Source organism: Phocoena sinus, chromosome 11, assembly GCF_008692025.1.
Source record: "Phocoena sinus isolate mPhoSin1 chromosome 11, mPhoSin1.pri, whole genome shotgun sequence".
NCBI lineage: Eukaryota > Metazoa > Chordata > Mammalia > Artiodactyla > Phocoenidae > Phocoena > Phocoena sinus.
The window spans coordinates 44,669,555-44,684,410 of NC_045773.1; the positions used below are offsets into that span (position 1 = coordinate 44,669,555).

Sequence of the window (14,856 nt, forward strand, 5' to 3'; positions counted from 1 at the left end):
CAGTGCAACGATAAACGGTGTGCATGGATTCAGGGAAAGAGCCCTCTTGGAAACTCCTAAGAGCATCCTCTCAGAGTCTCAGGAAAACGTTCTAAGGGACGAGATTTCACAAAAATTGATTACATTTGCTTTTTACTCCTTTGGGTACAGAGTGTTTCTCTAAAAATTTTCACTGGCTTCACAACAATCTCCCCACTTCTTTCCCTTTGGGAAAATAAGTCAAGAAAAGAAGGCCTTACCATGAGAAAAATAAGCTAGGAGGGAGAGGTATCATTTTGCCTTCTTGTTATGCCTCAAGGAATAGTTCTTTACTTTTCTAATAGAAATTTAGGTCCCTTCTGATTCTACATCTACAACTCATCCTGCTCCTAAAATAGAAAAAGAATGGCTGCAGATTTCCTAGTTTCCTCATTTGGTCTCTTCAGAGCTTTAAAAACTCTGTATGTGAAGAAATGCTATTACACTGATTTTCAGCAACACAACATCTCTGCTCTCCTGGTGAAAATGGAAAGGACCAGGGGACCTATGTGAGAATTTGGAAGAAAAATAGTGGCGAGCATAGCAAGATTTTCTGAAAGCGGCAGGGTAAAGGATCCCCAAGGGATGGCTATTTGTAATAATCTTTAATACTATTCACCCTCAGAAAGCGAGCCCAAGTCCCACTGCTGCCACCTCTGCTGTACCAGGTAGATGGGTGAGCGGGCAGGTGAAAGGAGTTAGCAACCTCAGCGTGTTACGACCACCCTCTGCTTTCAGAGAGCAGTCAGTTTTACAGAACAAGTTTGTGGTGGCTTGTGTGTAGCCAATATTTTGAGTGTTGGAGTAAAGCTAGCTTTAATTAAGTGACAAGCAGCTGATCCACGATCATTACCCTGAGAAAACGCCCACTGATATCAAGTTTAAGGGACAGGTAAACCTGGCAGCAACCGGAAGGATCTCCATCACATTTTTAAAGCCAGAGTACAAAGTATATAATTATAAAACCACCAAACATCCTGGTAAATTACAATACATAATTAAATTCTCAGGTTTCCCCAACATTTTCTCAGTGTTCTAAATGCAGACTAAATAAGGAAGAGCACCCTAGGGGCAAAACATATCCCAACCCCATCAGCACAAATTAAACATCTTATTTCTTTCATCTGTTAGTGAAAATTCTGCTTTTAGAAAGTTACAGTCACAAGATTGGGAGCTGAAACAGATATTTCAAGAAAGGGCCTTTTGTGTAACTCACAGGGAGGAATCTGCCACATTATTCCTAAGATGGCTCTCTAATAACCACAGTTTACCGGTCATGGACACGCTTATTATGTGGCCTTAGAAACTGTAGGGCCAAGGGTATTTTGGGGTTGCCCTCTCTGAAATCATCCCGGCTTGCTCAGCTTTGGGGAAAGAGGCACTCCTCAATCAGGGCTTAAAAAGAGACAGTCTCACAGAGTAGAACCCTCTTGTTTTTAGAAATGCTCCGAAAGCGATTTACAGATTCAGTGCAATCTCTATCAAAATTCCAATAGCATTTTTCAAAGAAATAGAACAAACAATCCTAAAATTCGTATGAAACCACAAAAGACCCCAAGTAGCCAAAGCAATTTTGAAAAAGAACAAAGCTGGAGGTATCACACTCCCTGGTTTCAAACTATATTACAAAGATATAGTAATCGAAACAGTATGGTACTGGCATTGAAAACACACAAATATATCAATGGAACAGGATAGAGAGCCCAGAAATAAACCCATGCATATATGTTCAATTAATTTTTGACATAAGAGCCAAGAATATTCAATAGAGAAAGGTCAGTCTCTTCAATAAATGGTGTTGGGAAAACTAAACACATGCAAAAGAATGAAACTGAATCATTATCTTACACCACACACAAAAATTAACTCCAAATGGATTAAAGACTTGCACATAAGACCTAAAACCATACAACTCCTAGGAGAAAACATAAGCAGTAAGCTCCTTGACTCTGGTCTTAGAGATGATTTTTTTGGATCTGACACCAAAAGCAAAGGCAACAAAAGCAATAAACAAGTGGGACTACATCAAACTAAAAAGCTTCTGCACAGTGAAGGAAACCGTCAACAAAATGAAAGTCAACCTACCTAATGAGATAAAATATCTGCAAATCATATATCTTATAAGGGAATAATATCCAAAATATATTAATAGAAAGAGCTCATACAACTTAATAGTAGAAATGCAATCTGAATAAAAAATGGGCAGAAGACCTGAATAGACATTTCTCCAAAGAAGATATATAGATAGCTAGCAGGTACATAAAAAAATGCTCAACGTCACTAAACACCAGGGAAATGCAAATCAAAACCACGAGGAGATGTAACCTCATGCCAGTCAGAATGGTTATTATCAAAAAGACAACCAATAACAAATGTCGGCGAGGATGTGGAGAAAAGGGAATCCTTGTGTACTGTCGGTAGGAATGTAAACCAGTGCAAACACCATGGAAGACAGTGCAGAAGTTCCTCAAAAAATTAACATCAGAACTACCATAAGGCCCAGCAATTCCACTTCTGGGTGTATATCGAGAGAAAACAAAAACACTAATTCTAAAAGAAATATACACCCCAATGTTCACTGCAGCATTATTTACAATAGCCAAGATACGGAAACAATCTAAATGTCCAATGATAGAAGAATGTATAAAGAAAATTTGATACACAAACATACACACACACACACACACACACACACACACACACAATGGAATATTATTTGGCCATAAAAAAGAATGAAATCTTGGGACTTCCCTGGTGGTGCAGTGGATAAGACTCCATGCTCCCAATACAGGGGGCTTGGGTTTGAATCCTGGTCAGGGAACTAGATCCCACAACTAATGGTTTGCATGCCACAACTAAGGAACCCACGAGCTGCAACTAAGGAGCCCACCTGCTGCAACTAAGACCTGGTACAAGCAAAAAAAAAAAAAAGGAATCTTGCCATTTGTGACAACATGGATGGACCTTGAGGGAATTATGCTAAGTGAAGTAAGTCAGACAGAGAAAGATAAATTCCACATAATCTCAATTTTGTGTGGAATCTTAAAAGAAAAAAAAAATGGAAAGTAAAAGCCAAGCTCATAGATACAGACAATAGATTGGTGGTGAGGGGTTGGGAGTGGGTACAATGGGTGAAGGGATTAAAAGGTACAAATTTCCAGTTATAAAATAAATAAGTCATTGGGATGTGATGTATAGTATGGTGACTATAGTTAATAATACTGTATCGTATAATTGAAAGTTGCTAAGAAAATAAATCTTAGAAAAAAATGTATAACTATTTATGGCAATGGATGTTAGCTAGACTTACTGTGGTGATCATTTTGCAATATATACAAATATCTTGTACACCTAAAACTAATATAATGCGATATGCCAGTTTTGCCTCAATTAAGAAAAAAAGAATTGCTCCCAAGAAGGAGTGTGCACTTAATAAACGTCCTTTGAGGTAGGTCCTTAAAGAGCTTGTCTTTACCTCCTTAACTTCTTACAATCAGAAGGCTGCACTTAACAAGCCTCCTTAATCCAGTTACTGATTCAGGTAACAAATCCAAATTGCTCCCTGCCTCTCTATCAAGTCTGGCTCCCCCAGGCCACCGAGGAGAGCCTGAGACGCCAGCCCCCTTAAAATCACAGGAAATCTTTGCTCACATTCTTTCTATCTCCCAGGTTCCCATCCTCTATGCATCTACCTATCCAATCTCACCCCCTTCTAAGAAACTTGGAAGGGATAGTGTGGAGGGGACCGAAGCATCAGACTGGGGAACAACTAAATGCCTTTTAAGGTCCCTCTCATTCTGGCCTGTGCATCTACAAAGCACTCAAATGAGCTCACAATATACACTGAAGAGCAAAAATGAACAATTGCCAATAACAAAAGTAGAGATTTTATAGACATTTCTTACTCAGCTCAGTGGATACTTATTAAATACCAATTACATGCCGGGCACTGTGAGAAAGCTTTATTTCACCGTAAACATAATTTGAATTCAATTGAGATGCTACCACTGTCCTTTGGTTTCAGAGACCAGAACTTCCTAATTCTAACAACGGTGTCCGAACTCCAAATGTTTGGTCCCCTCTGGCCTTTCCTGGTCCATTTCTTATGTCTGTCAGTCTAGCCCTGTGGATTTTGGGGCCATTATTCAGGATGTGCTTCTTCCCGGTCCATGCATGGATGACCAACACATCCTTCTACACACTGCTCAAACACCATGTCCCGGCCAATCTCCTCCCCAAAGGGAATGTTTCTGTGGAACTTTGCTGGCTCCTCTAGCGTGGCACTGATTGCACTCTGCTTTATAATGAAGCTGGCGCTTCTCTCTCACTCCAGTTAGGGATCCCTGAGAACAGGCAGCAGGAAGAGCATATCTTACTGTCTTAGTTCCCCCAGTGTAGAGGATGCACACAGTAATAACTATTATTTTCCCATGAATGAAAGAATGAATCTCTTCGGTGCCTTCTAGATCGAAATTCAGTCAAGTTCAGCTTAACAAATACCCTCAGAGTCCAGATCAGTCCTGGACAGAGCAGCAGCAAGGTGGCTAGCTACTTGGCAAGAGCACAAGCTAGGGTCAGGTCAGCTTGGCTGGTCCCAGCTCTGCCGAGTCCTAGTTGGTGGCCTTGGGAGTGTTACGTAAGCTCTTTGAGCCTTAGCTTTTAACCTGTAAATGGAAGCAATCACTGGAGCTGACCGCTAAGGTAGCTGTGAAGATTAAATGAGATAATTCACCAGAAGTCCTTAACACAGAAACATCATCTGCTGACAACCTTTCATGGGCCAGACACTATAAACACGCTGAAAAAGACCACATCACTACTCTGAACAAGGGTAATGTGAAGGTGAGAACAGATGGTAAGCTGACAGTTACAAAGCAATGGCAACCACGGAGGTGAGGACAGGAAGCGGCGAGAGAGAGGGGAAGGACCACATCAGTCGAGAGTGCGCGCTGGCATCATACAACTCTGGGTCATCTGCTGCTGTTTCTCTCCAAACGTACTGAACTCAGTACTAAGTTTAAGCAGAACCGAGCCTCAGGATAGGCAAGTTCAAGGCCCAGAATCCCTGATTGTGTGTTTTGCACCACTTGAACCCAACACTGACCCATCCATGGCTAATTTAGAAAGTTTTCAGAAGATTATAAAGCACTTATCACAGATGGCTGGTAAACTTTATATTATGTTTACTTTACTACAATTAAAAAAAAAAACAAGCAGATGAGCAGAACCAGAAACTACTTCTATTTTCACATACACAGATAGAGTCACTTGGATTCAACTTTTCTTCCACCAACAAAACCTACCTGGCCCTATATGTGGCAGGTCAGAAACTATAAGGAAATCATTTCAGACAGTAAAATTAACTAAAAGATGGTGTAATCTGGTTACTTTGACCAAGTTGGGGTCTAACTGTTTCCTGCATGATTAAATTAACCTGGTTTTTAAAAATGATGTAATTTATTCCAAAGATAGGTCCATAATCTCCCTGCAATTCTAAAATCTAGAAAGCTCTGAAAATCAAAACTTTTATTCTTAAGTTTGGTTCAAAACCATATTTGGTGGCAAAACCTGACCTAACCCACGTGGGGTCACATATAGTTTTTGTTTACCCACTTGGTGTGAATGTTCATACACTTTGCAGCAGAAATATTACCATGCTTGACTACGGTACCACCCCAGGTGACTGCTGTGGAGTCATATCATATATAGTATAAGCACCATGCCCAAAAGATCTGGAAATTATAAAGTCCAAACTAAATATGGCCCTAACATTTTCAAATACGAGATGGTGAATCTCTATAAAATTAATTGTATCAGATGTGAGGTCAATATCCCCAAGCTTTTGTTTCTGTACCAAACACACGATTCTGCCACATGTACGTATCACTCATATTACCATATTTTCTAGTACTTGACCTCACATTGACTCACCAGTTTTAAATGAATAAAACTATTTTTTGAAAGAAATATCTTATCTCTACTGAAAAAGCTAGTCATCTGAGAGGCTTCCTCTCTGTTAAAAAGGGACATTCTGAAGGATTCGAGAGGTGTTAAAGACACAGCAGTACCAAATTGAGACTTTCCCCTTAAATCATCAGAAAGATCAAAATAAAATGGAAGAGGAAATATTTGCCTTACTATGTGATTCAATGTCATCTAGTGCTAGGTTGGAGTACCATGCCCAAGATCTACTTTCCCCAGAAGTATTTATCCTACACTTTGGGAGGCTCACTTAGATTGTGTCATCATCCGGTTACTCAGGGAATGACTCCACTAGACAGGAAGCATTGCTGCGGTTGGGAGGTTTGGCTGTACAAAAGCATAATGTAGCAGCGAGGAGGGTAACTCTCTATCCCTGTTCTAGTTCTGTCACCCATAACCTGCTGTGTAGATCTAGCTGGGTCACGTACTGCAGCTGTCTATCAAACTAGCATAAAAACTGTCTTGAAGGCAACTCTCTGGAGCATCCATAGCCTCCACTGCCAAAGGACACCTCAAGATAATTGGATCTAGAAGTGAACACAGAATGACAAGCCAGAACATGACACAGACTAATGGGACCTCCACTCCTCGACTAACTTCCACAACCGCTGCTGTAAATAACGGCCTTCGAAAGCAGCAGAACAAGATCTACTGTAAAAAGAAAGTCAGTCAGTCTTCAAAAGTACTTTCAAGTAAACATCAGCTATTTATATTTTTAAAAATAAAATAAATGGGGCGATGGACTTCCCTGATGGCTCAGTGGTTAAGAATCCGCCTGCCAATGCAGGGGACACAGGTTCGAGCCCTGGTCCGGGAAGATCCCACAAGCCGCAGAGTAGCTAAAGCCAAGCGCCACAACTACTGAGCCTGTGCCCTAGAGCCTGCGAGCCACAACTACTGAGCCTGCGCTCTAGAGCCCGTGAGCCACAGCTACTGAAGCCCGTGCACCTAGAGCCCTGTGCTCTGCAACAAAAAAAGCCACCACAATGAGAAGCCCGTGCACCACAATGAAGGGTAGCCCCTGCTTGCCGCAACTAGAGAACACCCTGGTGCAGCAAAGAAGACCCAACGCCGCCAAAAAATAAAATAAAATAAAATAAAAAAATAATACATGGGGCGAAAGGGAAAATTTTTTCCTACAGTACCACACTGGGGGTTAGAAACGTTGTGAGTTTGAAAATCTCCCTTTTGCAACCATTAAAAAATTTAAAAATAACAACACCACACTGATTTAATGAAGTGATCAAAATTAACATCACCAGTAAAGGGCAAACAGACGTCATAAGCCTCTGGATCTGATGGATTGAGAAGGACACAGTATGTCTTCTGGGGCTTACCTGAATCCAACTGTCCAGAAAACATCAGAGAGACCTACATTGAGGGAGAGTCTATAAAACATCTGGCCCGTTCTTCAGAAATGTCATGAAAGACGAAGAAAGGCTGCAGAACTATTCCAGATTAAGGACACACATCTACTAAAATACATGATCCTGGACTGGTTTCTACACCAGAAAACAAGCTATAAAGGACATTATGGGGACAGCTGACAAAACTGGAATACAGATGGCAGATTAGTAAAAGATTTGTATCAGTGTTAAATTTCCTGGTTTTGATAACTGTAGTTAGCTAAGTAACAGAACATCCATTTCATTACGAAGTACACACTCACATACTAAGGAGTAAGCAAGAACAATGTGTATAACTTACTCTCTCACAGTTCAAGAAAAATACTTGTACATGCAGATAGAAATGCAGAATATGATAAATGTTAACAGTAGGTGACTACGGGAAAAGGTAACTGGGAGTTCTCTGATGAAACTAGGTCGAAAAAAATGACAACTCCCCATCTACTGGCTGCCACTGAGGCCACCCACCCAAGCCCCAGTTTCTGTGTGGACTCACCATTCTTCTGAGAGTCCTCAACAGAAGCTTCTGCTCCTTCGGGTCCTCTTTGGACGTCAGTAATTCAGCAAAATTCTCTGCATTTTCGGGAGACAGGCTGTCTGGGTTTTCTCCTCCATACAACTGAACCAGTATAGACAGACACTTGGATGAAACTTCAAAAATTTCAGGATCCTCGTTAGGAAGCTGAAAATTAATAAATTGGACGACTTAAGCTTAACTGAAGATGGTGCTGGTATTCCTCAAGAACCACAGTAAAATTTGGCGTAACGGATAAAATGTCAGTCTGAGGACAAAGTTTAATGAAAGGAGTATTTTTTTGAATGGATCTTTTTCAAAATGCATACAGTAACTCAAACAAGGCTAACAGCACAAAATCAGAAGGAAATCCTGCAGTCCTTTCTTTAATCCATAGTGATGAATGACCTGTGACAAGCAAAGGACCAACATGTATTTTATATGCATATGTATAGATGCATATATTCATACAGGTGTACGTGCATCTATAGGTGTGGAAACAGTTTGATTTTTCCGAGGCACAACCCTTACATTCTTGTTTACTTAACTTGTTTAGGAAAATCCACTTTCTAGAAGATATTAAGAAACAGACAAGGTTGAACTTGTCTGTTTCCAAATCATTACTGACTAAACAGGCAGAGAGAAAGCATTGTTTCTGTATTAAAAGGTATATTATGAAATAATCATCATACCATAAGCGTTTTAACCTTTTAATGTTTTATTTTATTTCTAATAGCTTTGTTGAGCTATAATTCCTGTGACATACAATTCAGTCATTTAACATATATCTGCCATTCAATGGTTTTTAGTATTTTTCAGAGTAGTGCAACCACCAACAGAACCAATTTTAGAATTTTTTCATTACCTGAAAAAGAAACCCTGTACCTTGTAACCGCTACCTTCACGTCATCTCTTCCTTTCTACCCCCAGTCCCCGCCCAGTGCTAACGTGCTTTCTGTCTCTCTGGCTTTGCCTATTCTGGACATTTCAGATACTTGAAATCATACAAAATATGACCCTATCTGACTGGCTTCTTTCGCTTAGCATGTTCTCAAGATTCATCTATGCTGTAGCATGTATCAGTATTTCATTTCTTTTTATTATGTAGTAATATTCCACTGTATGGATATACCACATTTTGTTTATCCATTCATCAGTTGATGGACATCTGAGTTGTTTTCACCTTTTGACTAGTATGAATAACACTGCTGCGAAACATGTGTACAAACGTTTTTTGTGCAGACAAGCATTTGTTTCTCTTGGGTATATACTTAGAAGTGGAGGTGCTGAGTCATGTGATAACACTATGTGTAACTTTTTTTTTTTTTGCGGTACGCGGGCCTCTCACTGCTGTGTCCCTCTCCCGTTACGGAGCACAGGCTCCGGATGCGCAGGCTCAGCGGGCCATGGCTCACGGGCCCAGCCGCTCCACGGCATGTGGGATCTTCCCGGACCGGGCCACGAACCTGTGTCCCCTGCATCAGCAGGCGGACTCTCAACCACTGCGGCCACCAGGCAAGCCTATGTGTAACTTTCTGAGGAGCCGCCAGACTGTTTTCTAAGCTGCCATTAGCACCAGCAATGCGTGAGATTTCCAGTTTTCCCACATCCTCACCAACACTTGTTATTACCTGTATTTTTAATTACAGTCATCCTAGTGCATGTGGAGTGGTAACTCGTGGTGGTCTTTCATTTGTACCTCCCTGATGGCTAATGATGTTGAAAATCTTTTCATGTGCTTATTGTCCATTTGGATAACGTCTTTGGAGGAAATGTCTATTCAGATACTTTGCCCACTTTTTAAGATAGGTCATATGTCTTTTAGAATTGAGTCTAAGTGTCTTTATATATTTTAAATACAAATCCTTAGCAGATATATGATTTTCAAAAATGTTTTCCCATTCTGTGGGTTGCCTTTTTCACTTCTTGATAGTGTCCTTTTTTAAAAAAAATATTTATTTATTTGGCTGCGCCAGGTCCTAGCTGCAGCATGTGGGATCTAGTTCCCTGACCAGGAATCGAACCTGGGCGCCGCTGCATTGGGGCACTGAGTCTCAGCCACTGGACCACCAGGGAAGTCCCTTGATAGTGTCCTTTGAGGCACAAATATTTTTCATTTTGATGAAGTCAAATTTATCCATTTTTTTAAAAGATTTTTTTGATGTGGACCATTTTTAAAGTCTTGATTGAATTTGTTACAATACTGCTTCTATTTATGTTTTTTTTGAGTTTTGGGCCATAAGGCATGTGGGGATCTTAGCTCCCCGACCAGGGATTGAACCCACACTCCCTGCAATGGGAAGGCAAAGTCTCAACCACTGGACCACCAGGGAAGTCCCTATCTGTTCCTTTTATTCCTTGTGATTTTGGTGTCAAACCTAAGAAACCATTGCCTATTTCAAGGTCCTGAGATTTAAGCTTCTTCTGAGAATTTTTATAGTTTTAGCGCTTACATTCATTTTTAAGAACTTTATAGTTTCAGCTTTTACATTTAGGTCTTGATCCATTTTGAATTAATTTTTGTATATGGTATGAGTAGGCGACCACCTTCATTCTTCTGCAGGTGAATAAATCTTATTTTGAGATATTTGCAGGTTCATATACCATTGTAAGAAACAATACAAAGAGATACCACACATACTTCACCCAACTTCCCCAATGGAAACATCTTGCATAACTATAGTACAAGATCACAATCAGGAAATTAACATGTATATTAGGACAGCCACTCCTGCTTTTTAAAAATTAATATTTGCATGGTATATACTTTTCAAGCTTTTACTTTCAACCTGCCTGTATCATATCTGAAGTGAGATTTTTGTAGACAACACACTGTTAGACCATGTTTTGTTATCCATTCTAGTCATCTCTGTCTTTTAATTGGTGCATTTAGACCATTTACATTTTTATGATAAATATCAAGATGCTAGGGTTTAAGTCCAACATGCAATTTTATTGTCTTCTATTTATTTCCCCTGTTTCTTATTTTTCTGATTCCCTCTCTCTTTTTTTAACTTTCCTGTGGGTTACTTGAACATTTGTTTTGTGTTTTCATTAAGTATTATTAAATTCTCTTTTATTCCCAATATTATTTTCTTAGGGTTGCCATAACAAAGTACCACAAACTGGGTGACATAAACAACAGAAATGTATTACCTCGCAGTTCTGGAAGCTAGAAGTTCAAAATCAAACAGCAGGACCCTGCTCCCTCTGAAACTCATAGTATGAATCTTTGCTTGCTTCTTATGACTTGCTGGAAACCTCTGGCATTTCTTAGTTTGCGGCTGCATAATTCCCATCTCTGCCTCCGCCATCACATGGCTTCCTCCCTGTGTGTGTCTGAATTTACACGGTTGTCTTCTTACAAAGACACCAGTCACATTGGATTAGGGCCCCCCCCCCACTTGAGTATGACCTCATCTTAATTAACTACATCTAGACCATCAGTATTTTCAAATGAGGTTTAATATTCTGAAGTGCTGGGAGTTAGGACTTCAACGTATCATTTTTGTGGTGGACACAATTCAACCCGTTACACTTCCTATCAACTTTCTTGCGTGCTCAGCTGTTTATTCACCTTGGTTTCTCTCCTTCTGGCTGTTATGCTTCCCCAAATGTCTGGTGGTCCTTGGCTTTCTATTCTATGAATGAAAGATTGGTCAGATTATTATAGGCAGCTGGCTTCCATTTCCTTTCCATTTGTATATGTCTGATTCTTCAAGTTGCCTTCTCTGCCTGCGTTCTATGATTTCCTCAAACTCCAAATGCTTCTTTCTAGGGCATAACCCCAAACTAGAAATCACATCAGATAGTTCATTCTCTTTACAGTGCAGTTCTTGACCTATTATGTTGCAATAAAGCAGAGCAAAATTAATAAGGGAAGGGGACTGACAGGCCTGCCTGTTCTAAACGTGCATCTTCAATTAGCCTGGTTGAGTGCCTAGGGCCTCCATCAGTTTTCCACTCTGAGTTTATAGATCATCTGCATCTGTTCCTACCTTCTGGTTAGTTTCTTCCTATGTATGTTCTGGGTGATAAGTTTCTTCACTGTATTTCGATTCAGTTCCATCTGCTTTCTATCATCTAGTAACTGCACAAAATTTCTTTTCCACTAACAGCTTCTCCTTCCATTCTCCCATGATTGTAAGATATTTAATCCTTTCTCTATTTTCATAGCTTTTGGGTAGTTAGTGAGATACGAACAGGCATTCATGCTTCTATTTCAGTCTACTTTAACATTTCTTCATTTCTGAGTTAGTTTTGCTTCACTGTTGAAATGATGGGAGGATGCTTCTCATAAGTAATAATTTCAAAGATGGCTTATTTCTTGGATCCTTGTAAACTTGATAATGTTTGTGTTTTGTTTTGTTTTGTGTGCCCTGACCCACCACTACCAAAAAGATTGTGATGGTATAAAAGTCTTTCCATCTTCCCTGGACTAACAGGATAAGATTATACCCAAGTGCTTGCAAAAACAAACTAGCAGAAAAATACACGAAACAATGGTTTTTAAGACACTAGACATCAGGTAATGTAGGACAGTGATGCCCAAGGGATGGAGAACAATTGAGGTGAGCTCTACTCTTGTCCCAGGTCAGAGGCTTACGAGGTCACCAGGCCTAAGCACAGGGACGGCAACTGAGGTGGAAACCAGCAGATAAAAAATTTAAGTTGAGGAGACAGAGTGAAAAGTCTCAGAAAACCAAAGCAGCTAGAGTTCATAGGACAAAGTACCAGAGAGAAGGGAGCAGGCCAAAGCTCACTCTGAAGACACAGGTAACCTGGATAGCACTTTATCCATTAGAGAAAATGAATTTACGGTTAAAAACCTTCCTACAAAGAAAACTACAGGCCCAGATGGCTTTATTGGTGAATACCAAGTCTATACAAATTCTTCCAGAAAGCTAAAGGAAATGGAAACTTCCAAACTCATTCTATGTGGCCAGTACTATCCTGATACCAAAACTAGACAAACACATTCCAAGAAAAGACAACTTCAGTCCAATAGCCCTTATGAATATAGATGAAAAAATCTTCAGCAAAGTGTTAGCAAACCAAATTCAGCAACATATTAAAAGTATTGTATACTATGGCCAAGTGGGATTTATCCTAGGAATGTAAGGCTAGTTTAGCATCTAAAAATCAATGTTAGGTGCAACATTAATAGAATAAAAGACAAAAATCATAAGAGCCTTTCAACAGTCATAGAATAAGCATTTGACAAATTAAAACCCCTTTTAGGATAAAAAAAAAACTCAGCAAATTGTAAATAGAACAGAACCTTCTCAAATTGATAAAGGATATCTAGGGGAAAATCTACAGCTGACACCATACTTAACGGGTAAAGAGTGGATCCCTTCCCTCTAAGATCATGAACAAGATAGACGTCCATTCTTGCCAGGTCTATTCACCACTACATTGGAAGTTCTAGCTAGGGCAATAAGGCAAGGAAAAGAAATAAAAAGCATCTAGAAAGGCAAACCCTATTTGCAGATTACATGATCTTACATACAGAAAATCCTAGAGAATCCACTTTTTTTACTATAAAAATAAACAAGTTCTGAAAGGTGGTAGAATAAGAGATCAACATACACTAATATGTATAAAATAGGTAACTAATGAGAACCTGCTGTATAGCATAGAGAACTCTACTTAATGCTCTGTGGTGACCTAAATGGGAAGGAAATCCAAAAAAGAGGGATATATATATACACATAGTTGATTCACTTCGCTGTATAGCAGAAACTAACACAACACTGTAAAGCAACTATATCCCAATAAAAAAAAGCAATTGTATCTCTATACACTAGCAATGAAGAATCTGAAAACTAAATTAACAATTTCACTTATAATAGCGTCAAAAATAACAGGATATTTAGAACTAATGTTGAAAGAAGTACATAACCTGTACACTGAAAAGTGAAACATTCTTGGAAAAAATTAAACAAGGTACATAAACAGTAAAACATTCCATGTTCAAGGATTGGAAGAGTTAACATTATTAAGTTGGCAACATACCCCAAACTGATCTACAGATTAAAAGCATTCAGAGTTGCAGCTGGATTTTTTTTTTTTCAGAAATTGATGATCCTAAAATTCATATGGAAACGCAAGGGACTAAGAATAGCCGAAACAAACTTACAAAAGAAGAATAAATTTGGAGGGATCACATTTCCCAATTTCAAATTTTGCTACAAAGCTACAGTAATCCAGTAAATGTAGTACTGGAATAAGGACATGCATAATGATCCATGGAATAGAATTTAGAGCCCCTAATTAAACCCTTACATTTATGGTAAGCTGGTTTTCAACAAGAGTGCCAAGACAGTTTAATGGGAGGCGGTGAGAAAAATGGTCTTTTCAACAAATGGTGCTGAGACAACTAGATATCCATACGCAAAAGGACGAAGTTGGACCTGTACACCACACCACATCCAAAAATTATCTCCAAACGGATCAAATACCTAAATACAAGAGCTAAACATATAAAACTTTTAGAAGAAAACATAGGAGTAATTACACCTTTGTGTCCTTGGGTTAGGCAATGGTTTCTCGGGTAGGACACCAAAAGCACAAGCAACAACCAAAAAAATTTTGATAAACTGGACTTCAACAAAATCAAAACATTTTGTGCTGTAAATGATACCATGAAGACAGTAAAAAGACCACCCACAGAATAAGGGAAAATTGCTATGAATCTAATACCTAATAAGGGACTTGCATACACACACAATATAAAAACTCTTACAACTCAGTAATAAAAAGACAAATAACATAATTTTTCAAAGGCAAAGAAAATAGACATTTCTTGCAGAAAGGTATATAAATGGTCAATAACAACAGGAAAAGATATTCAACATCATTAGCCATCAGGGAAATGCAAATCAAAACCACTATGAGATACCACTTCACACCCACTAGGATGGCTGTAATTAA

At 39.2% G+C, this 14,856-nt stretch overlaps 1 protein-coding gene across 7 annotated transcripts in view; it reads right to left on the reverse strand.

The window, feature by feature from the left end:
• The window catches only part of ULK4 (unc-51 like kinase 4), a 530,371-nt gene that overhangs the window by 123,606 nt on the left and 391,909 nt on the right, over positions 1-14,856 (reverse strand). For all 7 annotated transcript variants that reach the window (XR_004352053.1, XR_004352054.1, XR_004352055.1 and 4 more), the window contains one exon: positions 7,903-8,088. Coding sequence is in view for 4 of the 7 variants with exons in the window: in XM_032647445.1 (XP_032503336.1) it covers positions 7,903-8,088 (186 nt within the window). In the remaining 3 variants the exon portion in view is untranslated. The remainder of the gene's footprint in view (positions 1-7,902; positions 8,089-14,856) is intronic.